The sequence below is a fragment of the Aotus nancymaae genome, unplaced genomic scaffold (genome assembly GCF_030222135.1).
Source record: "Aotus nancymaae isolate 86718 unplaced genomic scaffold, 86718_ANA_hifiasm-v0.15.2.pri h1tg000016l, whole genome shotgun sequence".
Lineage (NCBI taxonomy): Eukaryota > Metazoa > Chordata > Mammalia > Primates > Aotidae > Aotus > Aotus nancymaae.
Genome location: NW_026988428.1, coordinates 63034407 through 63051086, shown reverse-complemented (window position 1 = coordinate 63051086; position 16680 = coordinate 63034407). Strand labels below are relative to the sequence as shown.

Genomic DNA, 16680 nt, shown 5'->3' with positions numbered 1-16680 from the left:
GTCGATGGTGCTGGAGCTTCCCATGCTGCCCCAGTTGATCTTCTGTTTTCCTATGTGTGAATAAGTTTGATAATCAAACTTTCAAACAGTAAATACCATTTAAAATTCCTCTATTTCTTTCTTTCTTTTTTTTGAGACCAAGTCTCATACTGTCGCCTGGGCTGGGTGCAATCTTGGCTCACTGAACCTTTGCCTCCCAGGTTCAAGCAATTCTCCTGCCTCAGCCTCCCGAGTAGCTGGGATTACAGGTGCCTGCCACCATGCCTGGCTAATTTTTTCGGATTTTTAGTAAAGACAAGGTTTCACCATGTTGGTCAGGCTGGGCTTGAACTCCTGACCTCAGGTGATCCGCCTGCCTCGGCCTCCCAAAGTGCTGGGATTACAGGTGTGAGCCGCTGCGTCTAGCCAAAGTTCTCTATTTCTTCTAAGGCACTTTAATGAGAAACATCTCATTTTATCCTCATGAAAAGTCATGAGGTGTACGACAAGTGTTAGTATATAGTTAGTGTATATAGGAAATGAGAAGTTTAATCACACAGCTGGTAAAATGGCTGAGCTAGGACCTGAACTCAGAGTTCCTGATTTCTAATTCCACACTATTACCAAATCTCCTAGGCATCAAATACAGGCATATCTTATTTTACTGTGATGAGTTTTATTGAGCTCTGTAGCTTTTTTTGTTGTTGCTGTTGTTGTTTTTTATACAAACTGAAGGCTTGTGACAACTCTGCATTGAGCATGTCTATTGGCTCCATTTTTCCAACAGCATGTGCTCACTTTGTGTGTCGGTGTCACATTTTGGTAATTCTTGCAATATTTCAAAGTTTTTCATTACTGTTTTATCTATTATACTGACATGAACCACACCAATATAAATCAGCAATCTTAATCCATAAACGTCTGCGTTCTGACTGCTCCACTGACCGGCCATTCCCCATCCCTTTCCACTCGGGCCTCCTATTCCCTGACAGAAAACAATACTGAAATCAGGCCAGTTAATAACACTACGGTGGCCTCAAAGTGTCCTAGTGAAAGAATCATACTTCCAAGGAAAGGAAGAAATGATTAAGCATATGCCAAATTAGCCAAGTTAAGTTAGTTAAGGTAGTCAAATTATGAATGCAAAGAAAAAATTCTTGAAGAAAATTAAAAGCGCTATTCCACTGACACATGAATGATAAGCAAAGTCAAACAGCCTCATTTCTGACATGAAGGAAGCTCTGGATAGAAGATCAAACCAGCCAAGGCTTAATCCAGAAAGCAAGGTCTCTCTTAAATTCTTTTGTTTTTTTTTTAAAGACAGACTCTTTCTGTTACTCAGGCTGAAGTGCAGTGGAGTGATCTCAGCTGACTGCAACCTCTGCCTCTCGGGTTCAAACGATTCTCCTGCCTCAGCCTCCTGAGTAGCTGGGATTACAGGCACCCATCACCACACCCAGCTAATTTTTTTATTTTTAGTAGAGATGGGGTTTCACCATGTTGGCCAGGCTGGTCTCAAACACCTGACCTCAAGTGATCCAAAGAGATATTTATCTCATGTTTCTTTAACCTAAGAATATAGATCTACATAATTAGCTGTATCTTCAGTGGTGTTTTTGGAGTATGCAGAATGTTACTAACGATAATTACCTATGTTTATTATGTATTTGCTATATATTAATATAATCTTAATATAAATTTTACAAATACTATGAATTTAATATTAAAACTTTCAGTAGAGCTGAAGAGAATATTGATTTTCTAATATCTAATTCAGCAATTTTTCCATTTTCTACCATACTATCCTATAACTACTATTTATGGAAGAGAATTTGACATTGTACACACGCACACACACACACACACGGGTAAATTTTCACACTGCATCCATCATATATGCGCAAACACACATCTTTGCTAGGACCAACAATCCTACTGAAACAGGAAATGAGTCCTTTCAGTAAAGAAAAATGATCCCATTAAGTTATTAAACACATAGCCTCCGTCAAACTGATCATTTACTATATTTTGGGTTGGTTATCCTTGTATATTTCTCACGGTCCATCATGTCATAATTCTTCTAAGCTACATGATCACTCTTTCGATCACTGTGCATCAGTTAATGAAGACAATATAAAAAATAAAATTGAGCCTGCAAGGAAATCAAGTCTGAGATTTCAATTAATACCAACCAGTAAAACTCTATCAATACACCAAAAAATAGAATTTATTCCTATTCTTTTATGTTAGCTCTAAATATTAATAATAATTCTCTTAGGTACATCAAAATAAACCATCTACTGGATTAAAAACAAAAAAAACTCAAGGTTATAGTAATATCACCAGCTTTCACTCCATCAGAAAGAGCATTAACAAATACATCGTTGGCACACATAGAACACAAAGACACGCAACCTTTTTTTCTTTTAGTTACCTGACCAATCTGAATAAACACATTAATAGGCTATTAATAGGTTAGTCTCTTACTTCAAATCAACTATTGAAAATGCATAAAAATTGAAGGGTCACAACCAAGTGCTTTATTCAGGAGATCATGGTGCTTATAGCAATGCCCCAGTGGTAAGCCTTCCTCAGCTCTGGGCAGGCCAAAAAATCTAAATTAGTGGTTCTTAAAATGTGGTTTCCAGAGCAGCAGCCCCCACATCACCTGGGAACTTGTTTTAAATGCAAATTACTGGGTCCTACGTCCATCTACTAAATCAAAATCTCTCGGAGAGGGGCCCAGTGTTCATGGTCTGATGAGCTCTCCAGGTGATTCAGATGCTCCTTAAAGTTGGAGAACTGAACTGAATGAAAGGCTCCTCAAATTTTTTTTCTTTTGCTGCCTCAGTTCATTCCTAACTCGTAACTTCATGCTTAATTAATTAGCTTCTGCTACTCATCATAAATCTACTCTCTGGAACTGCCCTCAAGCGTGGCTGTGTAAGTGAGGATGCTCCATCAATCATCACTGCCTTGACTCAGACAAAAAAGCATCTGTGGATTCCCTGCCCCATCCTCAACCTTGGCTGTTCTTGGCTCAGCTGCAGCTGCTACACACAATGGGGATTGCAGCTTTCAGAGGAACCATTCAACCGGCCATCAAGACTGTTCAACTCACTGAATAATTAGTCACGTTCTTCTCCACAAACCACCTGCATGTGTGTGCACACGGTCCTCACGTTGCCCATGCCACGCCCTCTCTGCCAACTTGCACATGACCCTGCTGCTCATGGCTGCTGAGGTTGCTCCCTACAAATGTTTGGTGCCTTGTTTAATAACCAGGATGGTGGGCTTTGGCTCCACATGACCCTTTGTCCACTTGTGCAGTGGATGCTGGATTCTGACACTGCACTCCAGCTTGGGCAACAGAGTGACACCTTGTCTCAAAAAGAAAGAAGGAACTAGAGAGCAGCTGTGCTTTTTTTTGTTGAGACAGAGTCTCACTCTGTTGCCAAGCTGGAGTGCAGTGGCGTGATCTCGGCTCACTGCAACCTCCACCTCCCAGGTTCAAGCAATTCTCCTGCCTCAGCTTCCAGAGTAGCTGGGACTATAGGCACGCACCACCATGCCTGGCTAATTTTTTTGTAATTATTTAGTAGAGACTGAGTTTCACCATGTTGGCCAAGATGGTCTCAATCTCTTGACCTCGTGATCCACCCACCTCAGCCTCCCAAAGTGCTGGGATTACAGGCGTGAGCCACTGCGCACGGCCAAGCAGCTGTGTTTTTAACAGTTGTTCGCACTAGAGGGAAATGAGGAGGCCCCGGTATCCTGAAAACTGTCTTATGTTTTTCTTAGCATTTAATACTAACTTCCAATTGATTAGATCCTTTCTCTCTGTCTTCTCAAGTCATGTTGCTATATTTGGGCATATCCAAAGATAATGAGATAAGTAAATAAGAAACCTTGCTGTCAGTATTCATTAGTTCATTGTAATATGGACATGTGTAAATGTAAATTATCTAGAAGATTCCAATAAATTCTGGACAACTTATATCTTATAATAATAAAACCCTATTTGTTATATGTCCCATATTTCTTTCTTTTTTTTTTTTTTTTGGAGACAGAGTCTTGCTCTGTCGCCAGGCTGGAACGCAGTGGCACAGTCTCAGCTCACTGCAAACTCCGCCTCCCGGGTTCAAGTGATCCTTCCACCTCAGCCTCCCAAGTAGCTGGGACTACAGGTGTGCGCCACCATGCCCAGCTAATTTTTGTATTTTTAGTAGAGACGGGGTTTCACCATGTTGACCAGGATGGTCTTGATCTCTTGACTTCATGATCCGCCTGCCTCGGCCTCCCAAAGTGCTGGGATTACAGACGTGATCCACCGCGCCCGGCCATATGTCCCATATTTCAAATGTGGATTGCTTCTCTTATATTTTACAATATTGAAGAATATTTTCATCCTACGTATTTCTATTACTAAAATGCTCAACTAGTGAGCCCATTTGGCTGTGGACCTGTCAATCACCACCGCATTGGTATAGGAGTTACAGGCCATCTGGATCTCTTCTACTTTCATATCAAAATATGGAGTGAATGATTGAATATAGTTTCCAAAAATGCTCTTACAGGAGTTTGATGGATGAAGCTACTTTTGGCTGTCTCTGTTTCCAACCTCACCCCTCCACTAAAGAATGACTGCCAGTCTGAAAATGACTGGCAGGCAATGCTGCCTTGGAAAAGCTAAAAAGGAATAGTGAGTTCGGTGGACACTCATAGACCAAGAAAGACTCCCTGACCTAATTCATACCAGCTATAATTTGCTGCCTTCTCTATAACCAGAAAAATAGTCTGGGGATCTGCATCACCAGACTCGAAGACTCCTCAGGACACGCGCCTGGGCTGTCATTCCCAGTGAGCCGCATCCGGAGCCAACACCACTGTCAGGTGGATTTAGTGCTGATACATAGCATTACAGCCAATCGTTCTCCACATTGTATTAAACCAGGTAATGCAGGGAGGAAGTGCTAAGGTCACTGTATTTTTTAAACACCTTTGAAGAAATAGTAAGGCCAATTCCCAAGTCCACAATACATACAAAACTTAACTCTCAAGAAACAACAGAAGAGAGAAAAGCTCATCTCAGAACAAGCTGTCATTTCACTAAAAAAGACAGAAAAGTTGCTAGCTCAGTAATATGTGTTTCATGCTTAACACAGCTCCTCTGATTAAAGCAAAAGTGTTATTCCCTCTGCTATGGAGAGAACGCTATTTCTCCTTCTCACAAGTCTCTCACAGGGAATTTGTTTGTTTACCTCCTTCAGATCCTGCACGACCGCAGTGAGCCTCTCATTTTCTGCCTGTACATTAGTGACCACAGCCCGGCTCTGTTTCAGCTCATTCTGCATCTCCAAGATCTTCCCCAGATAGTAAGCCTCCTTCGATGCTGACTCCTGCAGAAGTGTTTCCTCCCGAGTCTCCCCATCCTCAGCAACCTTCCGGTGGATGGAGAAGGACTGCCCAAACGCCTGCAGAGTACGTGGAAAGAAAAAGAGTGCACAATGAAATGCATCAAAGCCCTATTAAAACACTCGGGAAAATGTTTACTCCTGCTTATATGTGTACGAAAAGCTACTCTGCGAGACCCCCAAAATATAACAGTCTAGCAGCTCTCATTGAAGCCTGAAATAATTCAGTTCACTTAATAAAAAGAAAACTTTAAACTATCTTGCGAAAAAAATCTGTAATGCATTAAAGAAAACTTGAAAAAATTGTTGCTTGCTTTATATTCTCATTTTTTTAGACAACTCTTATCAAGAAATAGTTCAGTGTTAATAAGCCCATCAAAATTCATGTCATCTTCATTTTATTTATTTATTTATTTATTTGAGACGGAGTCTCGCTCTGTCGCCAGGCTGGAGTGCATGTGTTGGGAAAAGCTGCAAAGGAGAAAGGACTTACAGAGTGCCTACATAAATTGGTTATGAGTAACATATAAACAAGGAACAACAAACTGCGGAGGGCCACAGAAGGCCTCTGAAGAGAAAGGCCTCTTCATGCCTCATGTTCTGGTGCAGGGTGACCTGGGCTCTGTTACCACAAACATTATGCTCAAGGATGTAAAATCCCTTCGTAGCACTATGATGTCACCAGACCTGTAGGCTCTTTGTAAGGCCCAAGTTCCACCAGCTGCACATAAATAATAAGTTAAAAATAACCACGTTCTTGTTTTGTGAAACTCCCAAACCACCACTGTTATCAATCTTTAGAATGACACACCAGTTCCAGCTCACTGATTCACTCCACCATCACCCTCTCCCCACCATCACTCCACCCCTACTCTGTAGATCGAATTGAATGTAACCAGTAAAGAGTGTTGATGATCAGAGTTCAGGGCCTTCACTGTCTTCTCCAAAGTAATAAAGTGATGGTCCCCTGGTTACTTTCTCTCTTAATCTGTCTTTTTCTCATTCCTTTGTCCCACCGAACTCGGGGTACCCACAGGTGATGTAGGGCTGGCTCCCTAAACAATGGCGTGATTTCAGCTCACTGCAACCTCCGCCTCCCGGGTTCAAGTGATTCTCCTGCCTCAGCCTCCCGAGTAGCTGAGATTACAGGCATGCGCCACCACACCCAGCAAATTTTTTGTATTTTTAGTAGAGACAGGGTTTCAACATGTTGGCCAGGATGGTCTCAACCTCTTGACCTCGTGATCTGCCCACCTCGGCATCCCAAAGTGCTGGGATTACAGGCATGAACCACTGCACCTGGCCTGTCAACTTCATTTTTTTAAAAATCTCCAGCCAAGGTTACAGAACGAAACCCCATCTCAAAAAAAAAAAAATCTCACAAATATTTTACAAAAAAAAAAAACACCCCAATCATTTAGTGTGCTTTCTAATACACTGGCAGTAAGGACAGACCAATTATAAACAGTATCCTTAAGAGTTAAAATTACCAAACAGCATTCAAATTGCCCAGTACCACAAAAACAGACACTGAATATCATCTCCATATAAGAAAACATATATGTGTCTGTTTATTTGGGCAAAAAGAAATATAGGAGAAAAAGCAGAAACTAATTGACCTGGTTACTTACAGGGTGGGTGGGAAAAGGGTGGGAAGAATGCGAGACTGAAATGAATGGGAGACAGAAGGATGTGGAGGAATGACACTTTTCTGAAATGCCTTTTCACATAGCTCCTTTTTCTTTTTTAGACAGAGTCTAGATCTGTCGCCCACAATAGAGTGCAGTGGTGCGATCTCAGCTCATTGCAACCTCCGCCTCCTGTGTTCAGGTGATTCTCCTGCTTCAGCCTCCCATGTAGCTGGGATTACAGGCACCTGCCACCACGCCCAGCTACTTTTTGTCCTTTTAGTAGAGAAGAGGTTTCACCACGTTAGCCAGGCTGGTCTCAAACTCCTGACCTCAAGTGATCCAACCATCTCGGCCTCCCAAAGTACTGGAATTACAGGCTTGAGCCACTGTGCCCGGCCCCTTTTCACAGAGTTCTGACTCTTAAAACTATAGTCATGTTTCACATCCCCCAAATAAATATTAAAACCAACCTCTAGGTGTTGGGGGAACCCAGAATGGAACACGAACAGTAACAAAAAAACCTAGTATATTACAAAACGAAAAACAACAGTCACCATGAAAGAGGCAAGAAAGAAAATATCTAACCTAGTTTTGGAAACCAGTACTTTTATTATATACCTTAAGACAAAAGACAAAAAGGACTGTACCTGAACGCTATATAATCTTGTTGGTAAACTTATTTCTCATAGGGATTATGGGATCACAATTCTGAAACTTCTTTACATATGTACTAGAGTTGAGCAAATAAGTAAATATATTGTAGATAATGAATGCCTGGTTTCTAACTGTTGGAGAAAAAGCCACAAGTAAGGAGAAAGAGGTATTTAAAAGAAAACTGTGATATTGAGTTGTAAGTGGAAGTATCAGGATAAACTTATTGTTTTTAACAGGTAGATAAATATTCATAGGTATATAGACATGGAGCGTGAGGGAGAAACATGTTCACGTATGTGTATATACATACACATTATTTCCCAGCACTGTAAGCTGGGAGGGCCTAGAAGCAATGACATACCAGTGGCAATGAGCAGATCAAGCATCCAGATTCTGTTTCTAAATACCAATCTCCAATAAAAAGAACTAGGGTCTTTGGAGAAGTGACTGATTCAAGGGCTGGAGCAAAATAACCCTGACACATCTTGTGATGCCAAAGAGTTACAAATGCTTTAAAAAAAAATGATGGGGATACGTAAGGCTGAGCGCAGTGGCTCATGCCTGTTATCCCAGCACTTTGGGAGGTCAAGGCAGGCGGATCACAAGGTCAGGCGATTGAGACCAGCCTGGCCAACATGGTGAACCCTGTCTCTACCAAAAATACAAAAAAAAAAATTAGCTGGGTGTGGTGGTGTGCACCTATAATCACAGCTACTTGGGAAGCTGAGGCAGAAGAATCACTTGAATCTGGGAATCTGGGCGGGAGAGGTTGCAGTGAGCCGAGATCACACCATTGCACTCCAGCCTGGGCGACAGAGAAAGACTCCATCTCAAAAAAAAAAAAAAGTACTAAGTTGCAAAAATTATAGAAAGACGCCTCTGGACTAGATGACTAACAACATGTGACAATTAAGTGTTGTATGGGATTCTAGGTTGGATCCTGGACCTTAAAAGGGACACTAGTAGGACAATTGGCAAACTGAAATAAGTTTAGGTTAGTCAGTGATGCTACTGTATCAATGTCAATTTCTGTTTCCCTTGCTGTGCTATGGTTATGTAAGATGGTAACATCTGGGGAAGCTACATCAAGGGTACATGACAATCAGTGTAGTATTTTTGGGCAACTTTTTTCTAACTCTAAAGTTATTTCAAACAAAAAGTTAAAAAGTAAATAAATGTAGTCTCTGCCTTAAAAGAGTTGATAGATTTGGTAAAATACTGGCACATAGAGTTAACGTAAGAACATAAGGATATGAACACCAAGAAGATACTATATTCAATGAGAAGTACTGTGGCTTTCTGGCATAAGTTGTGATTTTATTACATTTTGAAATTTAAAATGTCGTAACAGGTCAAGTGTAGTGGCTCATGCCAGCAATCCCAGCACTCTGGGAGGTCGAGGCGGGTGGACCCCTTGAGGCCAGGTGTTTAAGACCAGCCTGGCCAACATGGCAAAACCCCATCTCTATTAAAATACAAAAATTAGTTGGGCATGCTTGTGCATGCCTGTAATCCCAGCTACTTGGGTGGTGGAGGCAGGAAAATTATTTGAATCTGGGAGGCGGAGGTTGCAGTGAGCCAAGATCACACAACTACACTCCAGCCTGGGCAACAGAGCAAGGCTCTGTCTCAAAAATAAAATAAGATAAAATAAAATATCACAGCATATTGCTTCTGGACTATGCTATCATCCACGAAAAGATTAGGCTGAAATTAACCTGTGAAACTTAGCTTCACATTTGTTATAAACCTTAAGGCAGAAAAGATGTGTTAATCATTATAAGAAACAACTTATAAAAACAATCTGGTACTCCTCCCTACATTACACTCACAGAAACAGAAATTTTTTGAAAAAAACAACACTGAAAAGCCACGTCTTAGTTAAACTACCTTAGAATCTTGACGTGGATCAAAATCAAAAGATGGTCCCTAAGCATCGATGAGAAAGAAATATTCCAGGATCGATGTCCATCTGTACATACAGAGTAGAATACTCCTGGTGCGTGGTTTGTTCAGTCTCTTGACAGAAATTCTTATTTAAGTAGTCAGATTTCCAGATGTGGTAATAAGCATAGGCAGTCATAGTTTGATGAGAAAAATTATCTTTGCAGATGATGTTGACTTTGTTCTTGCATCAATAATGATCAGATTCTGTGAGGTCATTTCTGAATTCAGTACCTATTAAAAGGCCTCTGAAGGGGAAGGTTCTGGAAGCCTCTCTCCCTCTCCCCAGGGTGTCCTGCTGGTCTCCAACAGATCATCACCCTGCAAATGATCCCTCATTATATAGTCAAGTATTAGTACAATTTAAAATTAGCATGAACTGTGTGTCAAGAACCCCAGCTGGCTTTTTTTTTTTCTTTTTCCACAACTATTTCCCCACTTCTATGTACAGAAAACGAAATGTCTGTCACAGGGCCAGAGTTTTCTTCACTCTGCCTGAGTAAAAGCAACAGATTTGGCCATTCTGTGGCTCTTGTCTTTTTCACAGCACATAGGCAATGCTCTCTTGGTTTGTAATTTTTTTTTTTTTAGATGGATTCTAGCTCTGTCACCCAGCCTGGAGTGCAGTGGCACAATCTCAGCTCACTGCAACCTCCACCTCCCAGGTTCAAGAAATTCTCCTGCCTCAGCCTCCCAAGTGGCTAGGATTACAGGCACCTGCCACCACGCCCAGCTAATTTTTATATTTTTAGTAGAGACAGGGTTTCACCGTATTGGCCAGGCTGGTCGCGATCTCCTGACCTCGTGATCCGCCCACCTCAGCCTCCCAAAGTGCTAGGATTACAAGCGTGAGCCACAATGCCCAGTCAACAACCCCTAAGGTCTTAAGAGCAAGTGAATTTATTGTTCTACCCTTGATTTAAAGTTTTCAAAAACTGTACTCTGGATCTAGCACCAAAGGAGATAAAAATTTCAGATATAAACCCAGAATAGATTTTCAAAAAATAATCAAGAAATGAAATTGCAAATATCCAAATGTTGATAAATCCTCCATTCATACTTATTGCAGTTCAGAAACCTTAGCCGAACATATGGGTTTCCAAAATTAGCCATATTTATGAAGAACTTGGCCCTTCACTGGACCTGATATGAAAAACAATACAAGCATACGAGGTCATCCAAGGACACTAACCATCATGTTTTTCATTTGAAATAGCAAAATAACACCAATCCTGCACAAGCTAGAGGTGTCTCATGATCTGCATTTGCAAATCCCCTGAGACCTAAGAACTAACACTACTCAGAAAATGGCTGCTTTTAAGAAAGGGAGGGTGAAGGAGAAAACACTCCTATTTTATCTAATTTCTAATTGTCAGCAACTAGAATTGGGTATGACACCCAACTGACATCTATCATCTGGCTACTTGTTAAAGTTGATTTACCAGACTTCTCTGGCTTCACCAGGTACCTCCTTCCTCCATCACCTTCTGAGTATCTCCTGACAAAGCCGGGCCTGACAGAAGGGAAACAATCTTTTTCAAGGTTACTGAAGCTGCATCTTTGGCTGAAATCACAACACTAGCTTCAATCTACTAGAGGGTAGTCATGCTTCTAGTTATATTTTGTTTGGATTGCAAATTCCTCTTAGGTACTGCAATCATTTAATTTTTGTTTAAAGTAAGTTTAAGTAAACTGACATTTTCTATATGCTTTTAGAATGTATTATGATTTCTTGTCATGTCTGTAACTACAATTGCACAATATCACTTTTAGTATATTCCATTGCATGAACCAAATTTGCTTTAAATGAGATGTGACCGTAAGTCCAGTTAGCTATGTAATAAGTACTTTGTTTTCTCCTACTACTTACATGGCTTCTTAATGCAAAGAAAATTGATATTTTATGTGTTCATAATCAGGATATGTTGACTGATAAACAGAATTTTCATACCCATTATTCCTCAAAAAAGAAATAAAAGTTTGGTTAGTATATTTAACTTTGGTCAAGAATTTTCATTCTTTTATCTTGAAAATTGGCAGAACGTGTACTAGGTCACCCAAGGACATTAGACTTTTGATTTGAAACTGCAAAAAAAACCAAAATTCATTCATTCATTGTTCATTCACTCAACAAGTATTTACAAAGCACTGTACTATGTCAGGCACTGCTTTAGGCACTGAGGATTCAGCTATGTTCTGGGAAAACAAAAAACTTGGTTATCCAGAGCATACATTCTAGTGGAACATAAACAAATCAATAGGTACATGGCATAGCATAATGTTGAAAAAGGTCTTAGAAGAAAATGGAAGACAAGATAAGAGCATAGGCTAGCAGTGCCCAGTGGAACTTTCTATGATGATGTATCTGTGTTGTCCAATATGGTCATTATTATTTTTATTTATGTATTTATTTTGAGATGGAGTCTCACTCCATCACCCAGGCTGGAGTACAGTGGCATGATCTTGGCTCACTGCAACCTTCACCTTCTGGGTTCAAACGCTTCTCCTGCCTCAGCCTCCTGAGTAACTGGGATCACAGGTGCGCGCCACCAGGCCCAACTAATATTTGTATTTTTAGTAGCGACAGGGTTTCACCATATTGATCAGGCTGGTCTCGAACTCCTGACCTCGTGATCTGTCCACCTCAGCAGCCACACGTGGCTACTGAGCTTTTGAAATATGGCTGGTATGACCAAAGTACTGAATTTTTTATTTTATATCATTTAATTAATTTTAATTGTCATATACGGCTAGTGACTACTATGTTGGACAGGGATAGAGGGCACCCCAGGTGCATTCAGTGGAAACCTCACATAGAAAGGGCAGTCAGGGAAGAGGTGACCTTTGGACAGAGACTGGAACAAAGTAAGGGAGTGACCTAGAACCTGGCCTTTGCCCCAGAGAAGAAAGCTTAAATGTAAGTGTTACTAAGCAAGAATTACAGCACTGCCATGGCGCCTCTTTGAAGATCACTGGCAGTTCCTTCAAGTCTCTTCTAAAGAACTTTAAGATCTGAGTGCTCCAGAGGATATTCAGGCATAATTTTACTTGTAGGAAGAAAAGGGTTGGCTAGTGGCCTGACAGGATACCCTATCCTCCCCAATGAACTAGTATACTTTCTTTGAACATAAAACAAAAATTATCTGACCAATTACCTTTCTGTTGCTTCAGATGCCAGGAAATTCAGCATTAAATGCTCAACAGCAATAATGAAAATACCTTAAGGTTTTGGTATAACTATCTCTGTTTTCTCTACATTGCTCTGCATTTTTATTGTATTTATCCCATTGTATTGGTTTCTTCTACCTCAGATATTTTTGGAGTAGAAAGCATATGAGTTATAATCACATCAAATGGTTAAAATGATGCTTAATTAGTTTTAAATGAAGTATTAATAAAAATCCTTATTAAAGCATGGAATTTAAGAGTTTAAGAGGTCTGAAAGCTCTTCTTTTTTTTTTTTTTTTGAGACGGAGTTTCGCTCTTGTTACCCAGGCTGGAGTGCAACGGCGCGATCTCGGCTCACCACAACCTCCGCCTCCTGGGTTCAGGCAATTCTCCTGCCTCAGCCTCCTGAGTAGCTGGGATTACAGGCACGCACCACCATGCCCAGCTAATTTTTTGTATTTTTAGTAGAGACGGGGTTTCATCATGTTGACCAGGATGGTCTCGATCTCTTGACCTCGTGATCCACCCGCCTCGGCCTCCCAAAGTGCTGAGATTACAGGCGTGAGCCACCGCGCCCGGCCTGAAAGCTCTTCTAAGGATTCATCCTTACTTCATGAAAAACACTGAGCCCAGGCTGGGCGTGGTGGCTCACGCTTGTAATTCCAGCAGTTTGGGAAGCCAAGGCGGTTGGATCACCTGAAGTCCACCTGGCCAACATGGTGAAACCCCATCTCTACTAAAAACACAAAAATTAACCCATGTGATGGCGGGCGCTTGTAATCACAGCTACTCTGGAGGCCGAGGCAGGAAAATCACCTGAACTGAGGAGGTAGAGGTTGCAGTGAGCCAAGATTGCACCACTGCACTGCAGCCTGGACAACAGAGTGAGATTCCATCTCAAAAAAAAAAAAAAGAGAGAGAGAGAGAAAAAACGAAAACACTGAGCCCAAAGGATCTGATGAAGCACAAAAATATAGCAGGAACCTAACTAAACATGTTAGAGCTGATTGAGAAGTGTCTCTCAAACTACTGCTACATATTCCAGCAGCAAAGAGTCTTAGCGAGTAGATTTAATTAGAAAAGAAGAGCTCATGGGAGGCCAGGCAACCCAGAAGTACCCACCCAGGAGAAACCAGTTTCCATGACACATATGGCTAAAAAGTTAACCAGAGACATGAGGTCCCCCTGACTCAAGCCTGATCCTTGAAAGGGCAGATGTACTCACAACTCTGCCACTTACTGTGTGGCACTGGGCAAATTACATAACATCCCGTGACTCCATTTTGTCATCTGTAAAATGGGAATAATAATAGCTTCTTTCTCATACTGCCACGGGGCTTAAAAGAGAAAATCAGTGTAGCACTTAAAACAGACCTTGGTACATATATAGTAAGTATTCAATGACTGCTGGCTATTATTAGCAGAAAGACGACGTGCTTTGGAATCAAATGCATTGGGGATTTAATGCAAATGCATCTGGGTTTAAATCTGCCTCCTCTGAAATATTTGGCAAGGTTTTTAAGTTCTATGTTTCAGTTACCTCATGTGTAAAATGAGAATAACATCTACTTTAAAGGTAAGAATAGCCTAGCCCTAAAAGGAAAGCGTATCAGATAAAAGATATAAAATTCGGACCAAAATACCTTGGACACAGTAAACGCTTGTTAAATATCAGTCCCAATCTTCTTCTCTTCCGACCTTGGAAAGTCTCAGATTGAACACTGGCAGGCTGTTGCTTCCTCTGGTGTAAAGGCTTTCCTCAGACTCATCCAAGATGCAGGTGGCCATTCACCTCATTATGAGAGCAGCTCCCTACTCATCGCATTACATGACACTGAGTATCATTCAAATGAGTAGCATATCATATTTTCTATACTTCTTAACTAAATATTCTATGATAACCTGGTGTAATACCCTGGGTTTTTTCTAAGGTGATAACCAATAGCCTATTATTTAGATATATATTTACTTAAAGCCTAGATTTTTTTTCTAACCCTGATGGTTTGTAATTGGTACCTCTATTTGTTTAATAAACTCCCTTTTCAACTGTTTAGAGGGTTTTTTCTGTATTTTGTGGCTACATATTGAACATGCACAAATTTGTGATAAAATATGAGCACAAACTGTAACACTAAAATGAATTCCTGTAGTTTAAGAAAGGGATCAAGACCCATTAGCCTCAAAGGCCTCTGTCTGTTCTTTCTTGGTCCTATCTCTCTCATTGTACCCTCAGCCATTCCCCAACTAAACACTATGCTGCGTTTTGTATCACCATTTTCTTTATTGTTTACTCTCTCTCTCTCCCCCCCATATATATATGTTTCTATAAATAAAATGCTGTTTAATATTTTCATTAAATACCGTTGTAAAATTCATATGATGAAATCCTTCCATATGCATTCTTTTGCAATTTGCTTTTGGAATTCAACTTTTAATTGTTTATTCATTTATTCTGTATATTCATTCATTCATTTTCTACATTCATAACAATGTAGTTTTCATTGTTATAAAGTAGTCTACTGGATATATACTTCATATTAATAATCCATATTCCTGACAATGGATAATTGGGTTATTTCCAGTCTTTTGCTATTACAAACAATGTAGCCATAAACACTCTTGTGCATACCACTTGGGCTAGTACTTTTCAAAATACATTTGCTGAAGAAAGAGTTTTCTTTCTTTTTTTGTTGAGATGGAGTCTCACTCTGTCTCCCAGGCTAGAGTGCACTGGCGTGATCTCAGCTCACTGCAACCTCTGCCTCTGAGGCTGAGCTGATTTTGAACTCCCGATCTCAGGTGATCTGCCCGCCTTGGCCTACCAAAGTGCTAGGATTACAAGCATGAGCCACTGTGCCCAGCCTGAAAGAGTTTTATTTCTAATCTATGGTGGGATAATGCTTTTTATTTGTGAAATACAATAAAAATAAATTACTATATGCATATTCCTACCATGCGGTCCAACCATTCCACTCCTAGGTATTTATTTATCCCAGACAAACATAAGCATGTGATCATATAAAGATTTATACACAAATGTTCATGGCAACCAAATACAAACAATTCAAATATCCATCAAATGAATAAAAAACCAAGTTGTGGCACATCCACACAATGGAATACTAATTGGCAATAAAAAGGAGTGAACTATTGATATATGCAACAACATGGCTGAATTGCAAAATATTATGCTAAGTAAAAGAAGCCAGACAAAAACAAGAGTACATTCAGTAAAATTCCATTTATATGAAATTCTATAATCTATAGCAACAATAGGCAGATCAGTGGTTGCACTGCTCGGGAACAGGGGTGGAGGATTATGAAGGGATGTGGGGGTTGCAAATGGGAAAGATTACAAAGCGGCGAGAAAATAGAGAGTGATGGATATGTTCATTAACTTGATTTCACATGTATATACATATGTCAAAATTGATCAAATTGTACTCCTTAAATATGTGATTAATTATATGTCAGTCATAAATCAGTAAAGCTGTAAAATCACATTTTAAAAATATGAGAAAAAAAGCACAAAATACAAGCCTAAATTTTTCCATTATTAAATTTGAAATAAAATTATATTTCAATAAATTTAATCAGAAGACAAAAGGTTACAAAAACTATACCATTATTCACTAAAAGTATGATTAAAATAAACTACTTATCTTGCTGCAGATCTGTAGGAAATAATTTGCAAACCAGTGCTGGCCCCCAGGTACAATCTGAGTAGCATTATCCTAAGTCACATGTGTAAGAGTTTCTCAAGCAGTAGTTCTCAACCGTAGGAACCCATTAGAATCCCTTGGGGAGCTTTTTAAAAACATAGAGACTCCATCTCCAAATATTCTGAGTTAACTAATTTGGGAAACTGATTCCCAAATATTCTTGGTTCA

The 16680-nt window shown here is 40.1% G+C and overlaps 1 protein-coding gene across 8 annotated transcripts in view; it reads right to left on the bottom strand.

Moving 5' to 3' along the window:
* The window catches only part of BICD1 (BICD cargo adaptor 1), a 274324-nt gene that overhangs the window by 155695 nt on the left and 101949 nt on the right, over positions 1-16680 (bottom strand). For 7 of the 8 annotated variants that reach the window (XR_010343025.1, XM_012458412.3, XM_064377438.1 and 4 more), the window contains exon 2: positions 5241-5453. Coding sequence is in view for 7 of the 8 variants with exons in the window: in XM_012458412.3 (XP_012313835.2) it covers positions 5241-5453 (213 nt within the window). In the remaining variant the exon portion in view is untranslated. Of the gene's footprint in view, positions 1-123; positions 3360-3995; positions 3997-5240; positions 5454-16680 lie in introns of those variants that run through there. The other variant, XM_064377440.1, reaches the window with a different exon arrangement.